At 62.4% G+C, this 18,278-nt stretch overlaps 4 protein-coding genes across 4 annotated transcripts; 2 read left to right on the top strand and 2 right to left on the bottom strand.

Annotated features, from left to right (window-relative positions):
* The first annotated feature begins 43 nt into the window (after window positions 1-43).
* On the top strand, window positions 44-2,860 carry CHLRE_03g152400v5 (uncharacterized protein). Its single transcript, XM_043060535.1, has 8 exons — window positions 44-160; window positions 329-414; window positions 662-827; window positions 990-1,131; window positions 1,412-1,573; window positions 1,714-1,746; window positions 1,961-2,047; window positions 2,312-2,860. The coding sequence occupies exons 1-8, from the start codon at window positions 75-77 to the stop codon at window positions 2,420-2,422; spliced, it is 873 nt and encodes a 290-aa protein (XP_042925664.1). The 5' UTR covers window positions 44-74; the 3' UTR covers window positions 2,423-2,860.
* Window position 2,861: 1 nt separating this feature from the next.
* Window positions 2,862-8,953, bottom strand: CHLRE_03g152350v5 (uncharacterized protein). The gene is made up of 11 exons (XM_043060534.1): window positions 8,298-8,953; window positions 7,147-8,139; window positions 6,689-6,806; window positions 6,322-6,490; window positions 5,016-6,175; window positions 4,664-4,791; window positions 4,311-4,349; window positions 4,001-4,088; window positions 3,657-3,721; window positions 3,414-3,489; window positions 2,862-3,195 (listed from the first exon to the last, which is right to left on the bottom strand). The coding sequence occupies exons 1-11, from the start codon at window positions 8,853-8,855 to the stop codon at window positions 3,089-3,091; spliced, it is 3,501 nt and encodes a 1,166-aa protein (XP_042925663.1). The 5' UTR covers window positions 8,856-8,953; the 3' UTR covers window positions 2,862-3,088.
* Window positions 8,954-9,001: 48 nt separating this feature from the next.
* On the bottom strand, window positions 9,002-10,103 carry CHLRE_03g152326v5 (uncharacterized protein). Its single transcript, XM_043060533.1, has one exon. The coding sequence runs from the start codon at window positions 9,689-9,691 to the stop codon at window positions 9,527-9,529; it is 165 nt and encodes a 54-aa protein (XP_042925662.1). The 5' UTR covers window positions 9,692-10,103; the 3' UTR covers window positions 9,002-9,526.
* A 340-nt stretch (window positions 10,104-10,443) lies between these two features.
* CHLRE_03g152300v5 (uncharacterized protein) lies at window positions 10,444-17,539 on the top strand. Its single transcript, XM_043060532.1, has 10 exons — window positions 10,444-10,867; window positions 11,108-11,261; window positions 11,456-11,526; window positions 11,794-11,906; window positions 12,159-12,252; window positions 12,502-12,524; window positions 12,683-12,768; window positions 13,066-13,714; window positions 15,023-15,782; window positions 16,573-17,539. The coding sequence occupies exons 1-8, from the start codon at window positions 10,772-10,774 to the stop codon at window positions 13,380-13,382; spliced, it is 954 nt and encodes a 317-aa protein (XP_042925661.1). The 5' UTR covers window positions 10,444-10,771; the 3' UTR covers window positions 13,383-13,714; window positions 15,023-15,782; window positions 16,573-17,539.
* Window positions 17,540-18,278: the final 739 nt, after the last annotated feature.

Raw genomic sequence — 18,278 nt, 5'->3', positions numbered from 1 at the left:
GCGTGCGTTATGGCGCGCGGTGTGTCGCCCGGACAACGAACCTCGCAGACGGCTTCAGATTGTAGGGCATAAGAATGTCGCTCCTGGCAGCGCTGACGTCTGTGGAAGCCAAGACACGGCCTGGCGCCGGCAGCGCCCGCGGCCCACCGGTTGCCTCCAGGTGAATTTCTATTTTCCAGCTTGCCAGGCTCTTTTGCTGGACTCGTGGAGAGCGCACACCGCTGAGAAGTATTACACAACAGCTGTGGGCCGGCGCTATGATTCCTCAGTGCGCAAGTGTGCGTGTTTGAGTGTGCGTGTGAACGTGTCGCTGCTGTTGCCGCTGCAGCCTGGAGGTGGTGGACTCGCTGGTGGCGCTGGAGCGCATGCTGGCCGCCCTGCAGGGGGTGGAGTGGCTGGCGGTGGACGCAGAGGGTGAGTGCCAAGGCGGCGCTTGGCCGCGGGGGGCACTGGGCGGAGGGGTGCCATACCTGGGGAGGGTGGTTCACACGACACCATTGCTGGGGCTTGCACAACACCGCCAGCACTTGCCCGGCGTGGGTCCGCCAGACGCCGGGCGCAATGGAGTAACGAGATGTGTGTGTGGGATTGCACCGCCGTAAGTGCTGTTGCCTCGCCGACAACTGCTGTTGCCTCGCCGACAACTGCGGTTGCCATGCAGGCGTGAACCTGAGCCGCGATGGGAAGCTGTGCCTGCTGGCGCTGCTGCCGGCGCGTCCGCGGGCGGGCTCTGCCGGCGGCGTCTCAGGGGCGGCGGCCTGGCAGTGCCTGTCCGGGTACCTGGTGGACATCAGTGTGTTGGCGGCCGAGGCCTTCACGCACAGCGGGTAGGAGTGGGATTACGAAGACACGTTGTACCGATAAAACTGTACCTGTGCCTAATGCATTCCGTACGGTATGTTCAGTTGTGTCTGCTCCTTGTAGTGGTCCCGTTCGGCGTTGCTGCTAACCATCTGGGGATATTGTCTGGCTGTGTGTGCTTTGCACAGCCCGCAAGGGCGCTCTCTGCAGGAGGTGCTGGAGTGCGAGGATGTGACCAAGCTGCTGTACGACGTGCGCTGTGACGCGGAGGCGCTGTACCACCAGCACGGCGTCAGGCTGGGCGGAGCGGTGGACCTGCAGCTGGCAGAGGTGGCGCGGGGGGAGGGGGACGGAGGGGGAGAATGGAGGAGTTGGGGGGAGTGGGGCGAAAAGCGTGGTGGGTTCGATGTGGACGGCACGCGGTGATAGGAACGTGCGCGCATGCCAACGTGGAGGGCACGGCGGCGTTGAGCGTCAGAGCGACGAGGGCGCCGTGACGGGGTAGGCGCGTGGGGGATGCTACTTTCGCACTGCGGCCCCGCAACCACTCAAGGATTCTGGGAGGCAGGCCCTCAGCTGAGCACGCACCCCTGCCGGCCGTGACGCGCAGGTGGCGTTCCGCCGGCACGGGCCGCGGCGGCTGTCGGTCAGGTGTGTGATGGGTCTGCGCAAGGCGCTGGACAGCTACCTCAGCGGCGTGCAGGCAGCGCAGTGGGCGGCGGCGCGGGACCGCAAGGAGACTGTGGGCGCAGCCTGCAGGGCAGACGAGCAGGTGTGTTGGAGGCCGCGGCCCCTTCGTACGTTTGGCCGCCTTAGGAAGGCTGCGGGAGCATTGATGTACTGTACACGCAACTTTTATTTGACGAGCCCGTCTTGATTGCTGTGTTGCCCTCGCGTGCGGCCTGCCTATAGTTCTGGGACCGGCGGCCGCTGACGTCCGACCAGGTGCGCATGGGTGCTTACTTGAGGGTGCTGCGGGCCTTGCGTCGTGTGGCGTGTTGTGTTGCGCAACTGCCGTATGGTGGTTGTCAGCGCCAGGGTTGCAACGTACGCGCCGTCCTCACAGCACGCACCCCTTTATCAGCCGCACCCAACCTTTGTATGCGCTATCACGATGCGCTATCCGCTGTGTGTAAAGCTTATGTTGCCCCTCACGCAGACCGAGTACGCCTCCGGGGACGTGGTGTACCTGTACGACCTGTGCACCAAGCTGAAGGCGGGCGTGTCGGGCGACACCTGGAAGCGGGTGAGCGGCGGGCGGGTGGGGGGCGGCGGGCGCACCGTGTCATCGCGGGTGCGCGGCGGCGGGTGCGTGGGGGCTGCTGGCGCAAACCGTGGCGCTAGCTCGGGGCATGGCGGCCGTGTCAACATGCAAGCGGTGCCACTCAGGAAGCAGATGGACACATGCCGCTGCTTTGCGTTGTGTGGGGCGGTGCGTTGCGCCGCCGGGCGTGAGCCTGCTTTCACTGTAGGATGCCGTACTGCACTGTACTGCTGCCCCGCTCCGCAGGTGCTGCGGTACAGCTCTGACCGGGTGGAGGACAGCTGCAAGCCGCTGCACGTGTCGGAGGGCGGGCCCGCGCAGGGCATGCACCGGGCCCTGGCGCCGCGCGGGCTGTGAGTGACGAGCGGGCCCAGCTGCTGATGTGCGATGGGACAGAGCGGACCCAGCTGTTGATGAGGGGCGCGTGCGTGCGTGGAGGCGCGGCAGTGCATGCACGAGTGCATGGTTGCACATGCGGCACAGATTGAGCTGTCGTGAGGTGGACGGCAGGGGTGATAAAGCACTTGTCCCGAATGTGTCAGCAAGACCGTGGCTGAGGGTGCAAGCAACGCGATGGCCTTAAATGGTTTACACACGCAGTTTTTTTTCAGTCGCTCTGGGTAGCCGCTCGTACGACTGCACGGCAAGAAGCGTGTGTATGGGTGTGTGTTCGCCTCGATGTATGATTACAAGGACCAGCCTGCGCGACCTGCTGAGAAGTTGACAACGCGCGCGTGCTGTGGCCACGCCCTGGCCCCCGCCCCCGCCCAGCCTCTGATGTAACACCTGTTGCCGGCCTGGGTGCACGCACGTCAAACGCCTCTGCGCCGCCACTGAGTACGCAACTAGGCTTGCGTAGGCCCCTCTGGCACGCCACTTTTGCCTCGCACCAGCCAGCAGATACACCATACCGTACATGCCTTTCTTAATTGCGGCCAGCCTTCACCACAGGACCACAGCCGACCCCACACCACGTACCACCCAGCAGCATTCAGACTATCCGCCAGGCAGGGGGCGCGCCTGCTACCCGCCAAGATCAAAGTCCAGGTTCTCTTCACCCGTCTGGGCGGAGATCTGGGACCGCGCCCCCGAGAACTTGGTGCCGGCGCCGTAGCCCGTCACGGAGCCGGCTGGTGGACAGGTTGCGACGGAGGGGGCGCGTGCAGCAGCAGGCAGCAGGATGGGCCGCGTCAGCGCATGTCAGGTAGGACTAGAATATTGGATGGAGTATTGTAGGGCAAGTACTGGTAGTACATGTTGTCGCGGGTTGATCGCCTGCAATGGCTCACTGAGCCCCAGGCCGCCCTGCAAGGCCGCCCCCTGTCCCCCGCCCCCCCCAAACACGCACCAGCTCCGGCAGTGACGGCGCCCCCGACGCCAATAGATGAGGTGGTGGCGGCCTTTGTGAAGGACTCGGAGGGGGCCTGCGAGTGGATTACATGATGCAGAGCTGCGTGGCACCTGCCATATATGTATTTACATGACGAACACATCAGACCCCTATATACCTGCTGACCCAGAATGATCGCTTCTCTCGAGACACGCGCAAGTTTCCCTCAAAACACATGCACACATACACACGCACACGCACCTGGAAGAAGTAGCCGCGGCCGAACGTGAGCCCGCCAGCCAGCACACCCGCCTGCCGCGTGGGCTCTGCACGACGCCAACATCCAGGCACATGACAAACATGTCAGCATAGCGTAGCATTCAGGCCGCGGCGGCACACACGCATGGGTGGGCAGTTCGTTGCTGTGACTGCACTGAACACATCGCACGCAGCTCAGTGTGCCTTACACAATCACGCAGCCGCTGACGCTTTGACTAATAAGGTGGTACTGCAAATAGCCGCACACAGACAGCATGGCGTGGGTGTGTCTGCCCCCGCCAGACGCCGGCTGACACACACGCGGCTGACCCGGCCCTGGGACTCACGCTGTGGGGCGCCGGTGAAGGTGCTGTTGCCCAGGATGTCGCTCTGCCGCAGGCTCTGACTGATGCCGCGGATGGCAGCTGACACACTCTGCGACCAGCCATGGCATACACAGCACGTGGCGCAGGTGGTGAGGAAGGTCGGGTGCCACCGCGTGCATCACCACATGCACACACACGTCACCAGCTCGCCTTCCCGACTATACCCGCGTGCGCGCCGGCCCGGCCCCTGGTCACGCACCTCTTAGGTCAGTAGGTGCCACACGCACGCACCCCACACCACCCGCCAGCGCCCACTCCATCCCACGCACACCTGCACCACTGTAGCCACATTCAGTCCCGTTGCGGCGTTCTGCGCATGTACGTGCGCGCACACGTGGGAAGACAGGAGGTAGCTCGGCAAGGCAGGTGGACGCGTGGAGCATGTCGACCGTCAGGCTCAGACGCATCTCGCCATGCCCAGTTCTACCTGAAAAACTACGGCTTGACAGCAGCATGTCGCCTGACTCTGCTTTGGTCTGGCGGGGGCTCTTGGGGCATTCTCCGCCGCCCCCATCATCCCCCGCAGCGACCATATGCGGCTGCAGCTTCTCCTTGCAGTGCTACTTTTTCCTTATGGGATTGGTATAGAGTTAACCCCCGCCGCGACAACCCGCGCCCACCTACCTTTGTGCTGCCCGCCGTGGTGGCCGTGTCATCCCGGACGACGGCGCTGGTGCTGCGGGTGCGGCCCAGCGCCGTCTGCGGCACTATGACCGGGCCCGAATAGTAGGTGCTGAGGAAGCGGTAGTAGTCTGCGGACCAGTAAGGTGAGCAGGGCGGCATGGGGCACAGGGTAAGGAAGGCGAAAGAGAAAAGCGGAGTAAGATAGGGTCAAACGCGGCATCTAGCGAACATCACTCGCAGTCTTTATGCTGTAACCAGCCGGACGGGACCTGCAGCTAGCCACGGCCTCTGGGCATGAACGGAGCTGGTGGTTGTTTGCAAGGCAAACGCAAGCAAGCACACCCGCACGCACCTGTGTAGAAGTACGAGTACTGCCCGGCCCTGCCGTACTCCAGGGTTGCAGCGAGCAGTACATCAAAGGGGTCGTACAGGTACTGGTTCACACCGCCGCGGCCGGCACCCGAGCTGGTGCCGTTGGTACCGTTACCAGCTCCAGCATTACTACTCATCTGGCTTTGCAGCTGCTGGCTGCTGCCACTTGTCCGCAGTTGCACGTCAGACGCGTTCACCCCACCGGCCCCGCCGTCACCACCACCACCACCACCACCACCACCACCACCACCACCACCACCACCACCACCACCACCACCACCACCGTCGCCAGTCGCAGCAGCGCCAGACTGCTGCTGGGGCAGGGGTGGCGGTCGCGGGATGCCGCCAGCGGTGCCGGCTGGGGGCGCCAAGCTCCAACCCATCAGCGCTGCTGCGTACTCCTCATCGCCCGCCTCCGCCGCCGCAATAGCGGCCTGAGCCCGCCGCTGCCACTTGCGCCGCCGCGCCGCCGCCGCCGCCGCCTTCGCTTCTGGACCCGAGCCGCCCTGCTCTCCCGCCGCCGCTGTACTTGACCCATTCTTGGTCCCTTCTATCCCATTCCCTGGTGGTGCCGACCCCTCGGCTCCCCCAGTTCGCTGCTGGTCCTGCGGCTCAGTGTCATCATACTCATACGCATGGTGGGGGTCGCGTGCCGCATCCGCCGCCGCCGCCACGTCATACTCAACATTGTAAATCGTCCCCATGTAGCCGTTCCAATATGCATACTCATCCAATAGCTCGGCAGCCCGCAGGGCCGAGGCGGCTTGCGCCGCCGCGCCGTCGCCCTCCGATGCTACTGCCGTTTCATTGTTGGCTGTAGCACCGCCTCCAGCGGCTGCTGCTGCTGCTCCAGGCTGTTGCTGCTGCTGTGCCCCGTCGCGAAAGCTGCCGCCCCCGCCGGCGCCGCTACTACTGCCGCCACCTGCTGCGCCCAGAGGCCCTTGGTTCTGTTTTCCCTGCTGGCTATTTGGGTGCGCGTCCTGCTGTTGTTGCTGTTGTTCTTGCTGTTGTTGCTGTTGCTTCTGTCGATGCGGCGGCTGGGGCGGGCTGCGCGGCCGCACCAGCCGCCGCTGCGAGAGCGCAGAGCTCAGCACATTGGTAACCACGTTGACGTCGCCGAATGGCACGCTGCCAATTGCCCTGTGTGTAGATTGGCCACGTGTGTAGGGGGCGGGCTCCAACACGTCCGGACTTGTCACGCCAAGCCACGCCTTCCATCTATCCTCCTGCCTGCGCACGCTCTCACACGCACGCACAAAACACACGCGCACACAACCCCACCGCACCTGCCCGTCTCAAGCCCGTCCGCGGCCGCCCCGCGCTGGTCGGTAGCGGTGGCGAAGTCGAAGGCCTGCTGCACCGCCCCGCCGAAGCTGTTGGTGGTGGCAAAGCTGACGCCGAAGGGGAAGGTCACACCGCGGAAGGTGGTGGCCAGACCCGAGTTGGCGGATGTGTCTGTGGAAGTTCCATACGTGATGGTTGTGTGCTAGGAAGTCGCCAGCAGTTTTGCCCTCTTCTGGGGAAGTCCAGCCCGTTTCCAGTAACGGATTACTCCCAGGAAAGATCCTTTCCCGCAGTGAAGGGCAAAGGTCGATCTTGTGTGCGGAGAGAGCGAGGCAGTGTAAAAGAGTACTGTCGCCCATTCGCTCGCACCTCGGCCCACGTTATTCTGCTGCTGTGTGAGCGCCAGCGCCAACAGCCCAATGATCTCCACGTCAGCCGGGAAGCCGGTGAATGGCCGATTCACCGGCAGCGTCGAGGCGCCAAACACCTGAGCAGCAGTGGAAAGCAGGGTGACGATATGAGTGATGTTGCTGCATGCATCGTGTGACTGTGTGTGTGTGTGTTAAACAAAAACAAACGGAACAATTCCACCATACACGCGCGCGCAGTTACCCACACTGTATGTGTGCGTGCGTGCGTGTGTGTGTGTGTGTGTGTGTGAAGCAGGTGAGTGATTCCACTAATGGGCCGGCGCGCGAGTGACCCATATGCCGTTCGGTCATGGGCGCGTCTAGGAGAGGGTAGGTGGGGTAAAGGCACGTGAGGGGGGCATGCAGGGAAAGCAGGTAAGGGCTGATGCGCATATGCGCACACACCCACACACACACCTGTCGGATGCCGCGCACATGCGAGTATGAGGGCAGACCCACTGCTGCAGACTGATGAAGCGCAGCGCTTCCATCCACAGGCAGCAAGGCCGCACCAGTAACGGCCGGAGCGGCCTCGGTTGCTGCCGGCGCCTGGGCGCCCAGCAGACCGAGTGCTGATGGCTGCTGCCCTGACAACAGCAGCAGCATCGCCAGCAGCGGGCTCCCCGTCCCGCTGCTCAGGCAATGGCTATAGAGATCCGACAGGCGGGTCGGGGAACTGAGCGGCGGCGCCGCAGACCACGACCAATCGAAGCCCGCCGCCGCCGCTCCCGCAGCTGGCGCCGCTCCCGCCGCCGCCGCCGCTGGCGCCGCCGCTGCTGGCCTCACGCTGCCGGGTGGCTCCGCTGGGTCCAGGCTCGCCGTTGCCACTCCGCTGAGCAGGCCACCCTCATCAGCAGCAGTCGTCCTGCTGTTGCCAGTGGTGGCGGCATCCGCAGCAGCAGGGTGTGGGTGCGACGCGGCCTCCACCGCCCAGGCAAGGATGTCCGTGCAGCGTGCAGCAGTGAACTGCACAGCCGCCGGCCCGGCCTGCTGCTGCCGCAGCTGCTGTCCCAGAGGCTCAACCGACGGGTTCACCGCACCCGCCGCCGGCGGGACCACTACCGCCGTGAAAGGGCTGGTGCTTGTGCTTGTGCGGCTGCTGGTGCTGCGGTGTGTGTCCGCACCGTCCCTCTGCTGGCCCAGCGGAGCATCGAGGTGGGCCCCGCCGTGCCGCCGCCACGCCAGGGGCGGCACCTGTCGGAGCTGCTGCTGCAGCTGGTGCTGGTGCCGGTGCTGGTGCAGACGTCCAAAGCTGTTCCCCGGGTTGCCTTTCTGCTGGGGCAGCACAGCCACCTCCTCGGCGGCGGCACCAGCAGCTGCAGCGACTGGTGTGGCTGCGAAGACTGGAGTGGCTGCTGCTGCTGGAGGGCCACAGTCGGCAGATCCCTTGAGGCGCGGGCCCAGTAGGACCTGCAGGCAGTGTACCCACACGTGCCTTGGATGTGCTTCAGCTTTCAGAATGGAGCCATGCCGCTGACCACGATTGATGCCCCCACCTGACGTGCGTGGGGTTAGTTGTGTGGCAGAGTGCACACACGTCAGCTGATCGCACCGCACCGAATACGCACCTCCAGGCTAGCCGCCAGGGCGTGTGGAAGGCGCTCCAGCTTGCGGGCGCACACCGCTGTTGCTGATTCAGCGGGTTGCGCTATGCCGCCGCCGCCGGGGGCCACTGCTAGTGCTTCCGCCGCCGCTGTTGCTGCCGCGGCGGCCGCATGCGTTGCCGCCACTATTACTCGTGCGGGTTGCTGCTGCGCCGGCGGCCCTTCTTGAATAGCACTACTTCCGAGAAGGCCACCACTGCCGAGGCCCACGCCAGGGGCTTCCACACTGACGACACCAACCGCATCCAAGCGCTGCGGGCGCCGCGCCGAGGGGCTGCTGGCACGAAGCCACACCGCAGCAGGTGCTCCACCGCCGTCCTCCTCCTCCCCGCTGGCGCCGCCAAACACGGCGGCAGGGTTTGCTGCCACCGAAGTCGTAGCTGCTGCGGACATGCCGCAGCCAAGAAGCCGGCAGCAAACGGCAATCGTGGCTAGAGCCAGGACTTTCTGCAAGGCACTGGTGGCGGCGGCAGGCGAGCGCGAGCGGCGGCGGTAGTGCCGAAACTGCTTTCGCTGCTGCATCACGCAGGCCGCGTCCGTCCCTGGTCGCGTTGCCAGCTCGGCGCAGGCCTGTGGCTTTTGCCCGTGTTAATCAAATCCTGCCAGCGCTGGCTATCATGGAAAAAGGGTGGGGTTCAATCATGTTTCAAGTCTTGCTTTCGTCTCCCGCTCCAAGAATAATGAAACTCCCCATCTTGCCCACAGGCACGCCTGCCCGGGCTCAGCGCCTGCACATGTGCACCGCCTACCGTATCATCAGCTGTTCCTCCGTCCTCTGAGTGGGACACATAATGCGGGGCCCTCAGAAAGAAGAATGCGTGCCATGCCATCCGATCAAGCAATGGTGCTGCTCTCAGGTAAGCCAGCCGTAGGCCGCTACCGTGGCCGCTACCCGGGGCCCGCTATACGTGGACGCACCTCGACAAGTTGAGCACGCACTTGAGCCGTTTGCTCCCTGCCATGCCCACGCACCGATCACCGATGCATGCAGGCTGAGGGGTGAAGACAGAGGAGCTTGACACACGTCTTCACAGCCCCGCCCGCCGCCCCCCACTACACATGCACACTTGTACACCGCTCCCTTTCGTGCGTGCCGGACGGAGGCCATGCAACCACCGTCCTGGCACCCCGCACAAGCGTCTGCATCCATGCTCGCAGCTGGCAAGCCCGCACGCATGCGGAATGGGCACCTGTCAGGCGGGTTGTCGTGCTGTGCATGTGAGGCATGCTGCCTGCGGCCTACCGTATGCCGGACCCGCCGAACACCCCTGCCTGCGCTCATCTGCCTCCGCACGCTGCCCTACCTGGGACGGCTTACGTACGGCGGCGTCCTTTCGGCCAGCAACGTTACCTCCCATGAGCTTTCAGCTTGTTTCTTATCATCTTCTGACGCCTCCATGTGTGTCTTCTGGGCTCCGGTATACGTCGTACTGCTTGCATTTGCAGCCATGCGGTCGCCAGGTGGCTAGGGGCACACGGGTGCTACTCCGTCAAGTCCCTAGGGACTGCGTGAGTCCAAGACCCTAGACTGCCGAAATGGCATCATGTGACATAAATTAAGCTCTGAATGGTTCCCGGGCATAAACTTGAGCGAGAGCCGAAGTCGAACTGCTATATGTGCGCTCGCCAGGACTCACCAAAATTTGTCTTACGCTATCAGGATGAAATCGGTAAATGTAACTTAGTCGAAGGCACTCGATACAGGCCCAAAATACCGCAACGTATGGACTTTGGTCAATTTCGCGACTTGAGCCCTGACCAACATGTTTTAGTCCTCTGTTGAGCGCTACTGTCCAACAATGATATAAGTTCTGTGCCTGCAAAAGGCGGCATCTAAGTACTGCGGTAGTGGGCGACTATCGCCTCTCGGAGCCCTCCGAGCGTGCGGGTTTGGCTCGGAAATGCACGCCCCGGACGGCACCCCTCGTACGGCACCGAAACATTTGTCCCCCAGCGACTTTCAACATAGCCTAAGGTCAGCTCAAACCAGGAGAGGCACCCGGGAGGCTAGGGGTGGGCCGCTGAACGGGCCGACACGGTACTCAGCAGTCTTTGCGGTTTTGGGCGCCGATAACTCAAACTAGGAACGTAGGGCATAATGTATGTCCTCGAGATTCCATGGGCATACTTGCCAGGGCGGGCGAACACGGCGGACATGCCGTCGTGAATGGAGTTGCCAAGGCCCTTTTGGCGGCTTGTACCCTCGAGAAGGAAACTATGCAACACACGCACCTTGAACGGGGCAAAGAGCGGAACTCCACAGAGTCGCTGGGAACCCTGGTAGTGCGACTGTACTACCGCATGGGAACATTGAGAGCTCTTGGCAGGTTCTTCGAAGGCGGCTTTGCAAACATCGGACATATATACATACTCGCTCTTACTGTGTATCCATACAATCACCGCAGTCTCACTTCATCCCGGAGCACAGCAGAGTCCACATGGCCCAGTCACTCCTGCTGCCGCTGGCAGTCGCGGCCAGCTGCATTATTGCATGTTTAGCAGCAAACGATGTATACACGGCTGGCACGACCAAGGTGGGCTGTAAACCGAGCTGGAGCGGGAATGGTTCTCTGTCATGCAGTCCGTGCAAACTTACGTACGCTTTTGGAGAAGAGCTATATTCATCGAATTGGCAACATGTCATAACTGGTGCCACCTCGCGCGTCTCAAATCCTGCCAACACATGCAAACCCCCCCTCCCGGCCTACGCCTCAGCTGCGGGGTTCCCGTGTAACCTTGGCCGTGTGGCCCTGTCCCTACGGCCCATCCCTCAGGTCGAGCTGGTCGGCAAGTCGCCTAACTTCCTGGTGTACCCCAACACCAGCAACCCTGATGTCTTCCTAATGATGAAGTTCTCCAAGCTGGAGGAGCGCGAGGTGGGCGGCGGCAAGGTCAACATCCACTCCATCACCTCACTGGCCTCTGCCGGCAAGTCGTCTTACTTATTCAATCAGCCCACCTGCCAGGTGCCATGGAAAGAAGGGAGAGTTTGAAGGACAGGGAGGAGCGCGACTAGATTTGTGCGCTATGACAGGGCGCAGCGGGCAATGGACCGGTAATTATCCTCCAAACCAGCGCTTTGAACCTTGCCGCCCTTGCGCCTGTGCCCTCGCTGCGCGCAGATCCCGTGTTCAACGCGGCTCTGGTTGAGGTCAAGAAGAAGGGCAGCAACGACAAGGTCAACGTCACGAAGGCACGCACGGGGCACGGGACCGGGGAACTGGGCACGGGAGCATGTAAGCGAGTTTCAGCGAGGTAGGGTAGAGGGGCTGCTCGTGGGTGATGGCCACTGGGGCCATGTGTCCTGCCGGCCCTGCAACGTGCCAAGGGCAGCTTGTTGGCTGGACCTGGGCCGGGGGAGCCCAGGTGTGGCCGGCCAGTTCCAACAGGTTCTGTAGACACACACGGTCAACTGAACTCACGTTGCTCCGCCCCCGCCCGCCCCGCCTACCCGCCGCAGATCACCATGACCGTGGACCCGGCCTCGAAGCAGTCCTTCCAGATCTCCTGCGACAAGACTAAGGGCAAGCCCGCGTCCGAGACCTCCTCCAACATCACACTCTCCGTCATCATGTGAGGGCTGGCGGGTATGACAGCATGCAGCAGCAGGGACCATGCGGAGCCGAGTGACCATGCAGCTTCCTCACACACTTGCGTCTGCCGTCTTCTATCACATCCAGCGTGACGTGCGTGTGCGTGTGCGTGTGCATGCTCGAACGCGCAATCCGCTCTCCTGTGGTGCTGCCCACCGCCGGTCGTGCCGCCCTCACTTACAACCCCTGGCCTGCCCCCCGCTGTGGCCCGCCGCCTCCGCCGCCCGGCCAGGTACGTTGGCATCACGGAGGATGTGCAGTTCCCGTACGGCGTGGACGACAACAACAACACGCTGTACACTGACGTGGCCAAGGGCGACATGAAGGTGCGCAGGGGAGGGATTGGGGTGGGGTGATCGGGGACTGGCCGCAGCGGGTAAGCAGGGGCAGGCGGGCAGCCAGGCAGGCAGGCAGGCGAGCTGCCGGTGTGATGTATGGGCCCCTGCTGGGCGTGGTGGTGCGCGGCGTCGCGTAGCTCGCGGCGTGTAGGCAGCCAGGAGTTACACACGGTAAGCACATACAGCAATGTGTCACTAAAAACATCCTTACGCATATGCCTTCTATGACGCGCGCAGTTCAACGTCGCTTTAAACAACTGGTGAGTTGGTACACTCCACAGCTACGTACGCGAATTGCCGTATGCAGGGATCGAGTGGGCATGCGTAGCGCCGCGGAATGGGGGCAGCTCTACAGCTACATGGACAATATGCCCTTAATTGATGTTGATGAACTGTCTTTGCTATCTATTGCGCACAGGATCTTCTGCACTTCCACCAACTACATCAACCTGGACATTGACCTCTCGGTGAAGGGCAACGTGTCCGTGCAGCCCAGCGTCAGCGGTGCGTGCGTGGATGGAGTGGACAACCTTGTGAATGCAGGGGACACAAGGGCAGAACGTGAAAGCAAGCTGGGGGGATGCGGAGTGGGCTGGGCAGTCACTTCCAGTACCGTACTGGGTGCGGAGAGGGAGCGCGGCCCCGCATCACACATGGTGGTTAGCGCATGCTCAGGTGCCGCTGCAGACGGCGCGCTGCCAGCTTTCCTTGGGCACCTTCAAACCAGCGCCCTTCCTCCCTCACGCCCAGCTCACTCCCCGCACCCCCCCCCCTGTCGTGCACACGCGCACGCACGCGCAGGCGGCAACCTGACCATGGACCTGGGCGGCGGCAAGGCCACCATCCAGTTCGCCGACTACGCGCTGCCCACCTTTAACTCCTCCACCTCCAAGAAGATCGCCATGAAGGTGCCCGCCATCACCGCCGGCAACGGCAGCGCACCCACCTCCATCGCGCTGCAGCTGCCCAACCCCAACGGCCCCTCCTTCTACTACGACCCCTCCGTCACCGTCACCGCGACTGCTGGAAACGGTGGTGGTGGCGCCGCCAGCGCCGCCCGCGTGTCATTCTGGGCGGCAGCGGCGGCCGTGCTGCTGAGCATGCTGATGTTCTTCTAAGGCACTCAAGTTCATGACGTTTGCCGTTTGATTGAGTGAGCACGTGGGTGGCATGTCGTATGTGGTGCTGCGTTGCGAGCCTGGTTGCGAGCGTGCGCAAGGTGGCCGTCTCGGTATGAACAGCACATGAGACGGACTACTGGGGACAGAAATGACTTCACCTGACCTACCGTCATCGTACGTTTGGCATTCATTCGCAATTGTTACTTTATTATTCATATAATGATTCAGGGATAGTCACATTTAAAATATAATACGGTATCGGACCCGGGGACCTCCAGGCAGCTCCAGGCAGCTCATCGTCACAGTGGTTTCCACTAAGCCAGTGGGAGGTAACTTTCCACTGATCTAGTGGGAAATATGTTTCCAATAGCAAAGGTCGTAGCGTCAAACATTATTTTCGTAAGAATGCAGTGGAAATGCAGTCGGTAGCGATGGCGAATTCGCCACGCCGTTTTCCCGGCCCTGTTGGTCGCCTCGCCCCGCCCCGCCCCCCCCCCCCCGCCCCGTTCCCGCGTGGCTTCCGTTCTCCTTTCCATCAGCCTCTAACGACGTCCCAGATTCTGGCCATGTCTACGCGGCTGTCCTCCGCATAGTAAGCGTGCATGTCTATGGAATACAACATGGGGTGGGCGGTGTGGGGTGCCGCCAGCCCCCTCCCCCTCCCCCTCCGCCGCCCAGCGGCCCGCGCCTGCTGCCCAGCCCACGCTCACCCCAGTGTAATCCTGCCGTATCATGCACGGCCTATATGGGTCTCAGTGTAGGGAGGCCCGTGGTCATGGATAGGCGCAAGGCTCGCGCCGGGTTGAGGGACCAGCATGGGGCATGTCGCGCACGCTGTACCAGCCATCCCGCCTCACCCATCCGTAGCCCACGCCTGCTGCCCAGTCTACGATCGCCGCGGTGTAATCCTGCCACATTATGCGCGCCCTACATGGCCCCTCGTGTGGGGAGGCTCGACGTAGTGGGCAGGCGCAAGGCGCATGCCGGCGGGTGGGCTTGCGAGTGTTTGTGCGTGTTGCACAGCCGGCGACCAACCTGAGCTGCCAGGCGCAAACCAGCAGCAAACAGGTGGCCTGACTGCCCATGAGTAGCGGCAAGCGATGAGTGTCCATGAGGGCGGGCGCGGACGTGGCGCACGCGTGGCTAGTATGTGTGTGTGTGGGGGGGGGGGGCGGGGCCTTGGGGCGGGTGTGTGGGGCGGGGCGGGTCCTCTGGCACTGGGTGCGGGTGAATGCCTGTTAAAAAGCACCCCGTTCCATGGAATAACCCAGCCATGCTCCACGGCCATCCATCTTACATATGGTAAAGTCCATATGCAAGAGGTCAGGGCCGGGCGTTAACCTTTGCATGCGGGCGAGGGGCTGGAGCGTGGTATGTGCATGGGCCTGGTGCGGCACCCATGCCAGATCCACGGCTTGACCCCTGCCATGACCCCACCCGACGGAATCACCCAGCCATACTCCACGGCCATCCATCTTACATATGGTAAAGTCCATATGCAAGAGGTCAGGGCCGGGCGTTGACCTTTGCATGCGGGCGAGGGGCTGGAGCGTGGTATGTGCATGGGCCTGGTGCGGCACCCATGCCAGATCCACGGCTTGACCCCTGCCATGACCCCACCCGACGGAATCACCCAGCCATACTCCACGGCCATCCATCTTACATATGGTAAAGTCCATTTGCAAGAGGTCAGGGCCGGGCGTTAACCTTTGCATGCGGGCGAGGGGCTGGAGCGTGGTACGTGCATGGGCCTGGTGCGGCTGTCGTGCGCCGTTGCCGGCGTGTGTCATTCACCGGCAACCAGTGCCTGAGTATGAGTCATGAGGCGGGTAACAGCGTGTGAACTTAGGAGCGGGAAGTTACCCCAGCGGTTGAGAACTGACGAGCTGTGGGTGGGTTGTGCGAACTACGTCCCGGTGTGTGGCTAGAGGTTTGGCGTCTGTGGTTTAATTGTAGCCGTGTGACGGTGGTGTCTCTCTGGCACTTCAGCCCCCGGTGGCAGCCCTAGAGCAAAACATGGCTGGGGCCTGGTGCAGCACCCATGCCAGATCCACGGCTTGACCCCTGCCATGACCCCACCCGACGGAATCACCCAGCCATACTCCACGGCCATCCATCTTACATATGGTAAAGTCCATATGCAAGAGGTCAGGGCCGGGCGTTGACCTTTGCATGCGGGCGAGGGGCTGGAGCGTGGGTATGTGCATGGGCCTGGTGCAGCACCCATGCCAGATCCACGGCTTGACCCCTGCCATGACCCCACCCGACGGAATCACCCAGCCATACTCCACGGCCATCCATCTTACATATGGTAAAGTCCATATGCAAGAGGTCAGGGCCGGGCGTTAACCTTTGCATGCGGGCGAGGGGCTGGAGCGTGGTACGTGCATGGGCCTGGTGCGGCACCCATGCCAGATCCACGGCTTGACCCCTGCCATGACCCCACCCGACGGAATCACCCAGCCATACTCCACGGCCATCCATCTTACATACGATAAAGTCCATATGCAAGAGGTCAGGGCCGGGCATTAACCTTTGCATGCGGGCGAGGGGCTGGAGCGTGGGTATGTGCATGGGCCTGGTGCAGCACCCATGCCAGATCCACGGCTTGACCCCTGCCATGACCCCACCCGACGGAATCACCCAGCCATACTCCACGGCCATCCATCTTACATAAGATAAAGTCCATATGCGAGAGGTTAGGGCCGGGCGTTGACCTTTGCATGCGGGCGAGGGGCTGGAGCGTGGGTATGTGCATGGGCCTGGTGCAGCACCCATGCCAGATCCACGGCTTGACCCCTGCCATGACCCCACCCGACGGAATCACCAAGCCATACTGCACGGCCATCCATCTTACATACGATAAAGTCCATATGCGAGAGGTTAGGGCCGGGCGTTGACCTTTGCATGCGGGCGAGGGGCTGGAGCGTGGCCTGGGCAGCCCGCCAAGCCGCACCCTGGTCAATGTAACCCCACCCGCCGGCACGGGCCTTGCGCCTGCCCACTACGACGAGCCGCCCCACACGAGGGTCCATGCAGGCATGATGCGGCGCAATTACACCGCGGCGTGCGTGGGCTGGGGGTGGTGGTGGTGAGGCGGGATGGCTGGTACAGTATGCGCGACGGGGGGGGAGGGGGAGGGGGCTGGCGGCACCCCACACCGCCCACCCCATGTTGTATTCCATAGACATGCACGCTTACTATGCGGAGGACAGCCGCGTAGACATGGCCAGAATCTGGGACGTCGTTAGAGGCTGATGGAAAGGAGAACGGAAGCCACGCGGGAACGGGGCGGGGGGGGGGGCGGGGCGGGGCGAGGCGACCAACAGGGCCGGGAAAACGGCGTGGCGAATTCGCTGGCGCCATCGCTACCGACTGTACTTCCACTGCATTCTTACGAAAATAATGTTTGACGCTACGACCTTTGCTATTGGAAACATATTTCCCACTAGATCAGTGGAAAGTAACCTCCCACTGGCTTAGTGGAAACCACTGTGACGATTAGATGCTCCAGGCCTCCATAGATGGATTGGACATGGGGCGTAACGACAAGGGAAGGCTTTGAAGATGCGGACGGCGACGTACGGAGTCACCGTGAGAGGTGCGGGTACCGCAGTGCGTTTTGTGGGTTCGCCCCTTGCACTTACTTTGTCACGACAACACGACCGCCCATCCGCCACCCGCGAATAACGTGGACCAAGCGCTTCATGGCAAGCGATGTTGCGATCCTGAGCAAGGACCAATAGCATCTGACGCTGTAAAGTGCTAGTAGGCTGTGCTAGCCAAGTGATAGACTGATAGCGGTAGTTTGAGGTGCTCCTAGCCGAGAAAGCTGTATGTGCATCAGGAAGTACAGGAAGGTTACGGGCCTGTCCGCAGTGCTAGCTCGCTTTGCTGACCAGCCTGAGCTTTCGCCCTTCACCTCTCGTTTGCCTTCGTCTGCTGTGCGTGCGCACGTGTGTGGGGCGGGGTGGGCAGGGGTGGGCTCCATCGGGACCAGTGGAAGGGACTAGCACCTAATTCAAACATCCATGGAATCGTGCGCGGCCGAAAGCTGCCGAAAGCGAGTGGAAAACCAGCTCGGTAGACGTGTGGGTTATCACATATGAAAGGCGAGTGTACGGTCTGCACATATACAGTTAGGTCAGATGTGAGGGTGGGCGGGGGGGGGGGTGGGCACGCTAAACACGGCACCCTTGCCGAGGATCGTAACTCGAAGCCGCACGGGGGGAAGTGTTGGTTAGGCAGCTCATCGTCACAGTGGTTTCCACTAAGCCAGTGGGAGGTAACTTTCCACTGATCTAGTGGGAAATTTGTTTCCTATAGAAAATGTCGTAGTGTTAAACATCATTTCCGTACGCTTGCAGTGGAAATACCATCGATAGCGATGGCGCCAGCGAATTCGCCACGACCCTGCTCGCCACCCGGCCTTGCCGGTCGCCTCGCCCCGCCCCCGCCCCCGCCCCGTTCCCGCGCGGCTTCAATTCTCTTTTCCATCAGCCTCTAACGACTTCCCAGATCCTCCCCATGCCTACGTGGCTGTTCTCCGCATAGTAAGCGTGAATATCTATCTATGGAATACAACATGGGGTGGGGCGGTGTGGGGTGCCGCCAGCCCCCTCCCCCTCCCCAGCCCTCCCCCTCCGCCGCCCAGTAGCCCACGCCTGCTGTCCAGTCTACGCTCGCCGCGGCGTAATTATGCCGTATCTTGCACGGCTTATATGGGTCTCAGTGTAGGGTGGCCCGTGGTCATGGATAGGCGAAAGGCTCGTGCCGGGTGGACGGACCAGCATGGGGCATGTCGCGCACGCAGTACCAGCCGTCCCGCCTCACCCCCCCCCAGCCCACGCTCGCCGCGGTGTAATTGTGCCGCATCATGCGCGGCCTACATGG

The sequence above is a fragment of the Chlamydomonas reinhardtii genome, chromosome 3 (genome assembly GCF_000002595.2).
Source record: "Chlamydomonas reinhardtii strain CC-503 cw92 mt+ chromosome 3, whole genome shotgun sequence".
NCBI classification, from domain to species: Eukaryota; Viridiplantae; Chlorophyta; class Chlorophyceae; order Chlamydomonadales; family Chlamydomonadaceae; genus Chlamydomonas; species Chlamydomonas reinhardtii.
This window is presented reverse-complemented; position numbering and strand designations above follow the sequence as displayed.

Bases quoted from the DNA above. Each gene is read 5' to 3' on its own strand.
- CHLRE_03g152400v5 (XM_043060535.1), top strand. From the start codon at position 75: ATGTCGCTCCTGGCAGCGCTGACGTCTGTGGAAGCCAAGACACGGCCT. The intron at 1,574-1,713 runs GTGTGTTGGAGG...GCCTGCCTATAG, and splicing joins CCTGCAGGGCAGACGAGCAG to TTCTGGGACCGGCGGCCGCT. The intron at 2,048-2,311 runs GTGAGCGGCGGG...CCCGCTCCGCAG, and splicing joins CGGGCGACACCTGGAAGCGG to GTGCTGCGGTACAGCTCTGA.
- CHLRE_03g152350v5 (XM_043060534.1), bottom strand. From the start codon at position 8,855: ATGCAGCAGCGAAAGCAGTTTCGGCACTACCGCCGCCGCTCGCGCTCG. The intron at 4,792-5,015 runs GTGCGTGCGGGT...ACTGGTCCGCAG, and splicing joins GTACTCGTACTTCTACACAG to ACTACTACCGCTTCCTCAGC. The intron at 4,350-4,663 runs GTAGGTGGGCGC...GTACATGCGCAG, and splicing joins CCACGGCGGGCAGCACAAAG to AACGCCGCAACGGGACTGAA.
- CHLRE_03g152326v5 (XM_043060533.1), bottom strand. From the start codon at position 9,691: ATGGGAGGTAACGTTGCTGGCCGAAAGGACGCCGCCGTACGTAAGCCG.
- CHLRE_03g152300v5 (XM_043060532.1), top strand. From the start codon at position 10,772: ATGGCCCAGTCACTCCTGCTGCCGCTGGCAGTCGCGGCCAGCTGCATT. The intron at 12,253-12,501 runs GTGCGCAGGGGA...TGACGCGCGCAG, and splicing joins TGGCCAAGGGCGACATGAAG to TTCAACGTCGCTTTAAACAA. The intron at 12,769-13,065 runs GTGCGTGCGTGG...ACGCACGCGCAG, and splicing joins CGTGCAGCCCAGCGTCAGCG to GCGGCAACCTGACCATGGAC.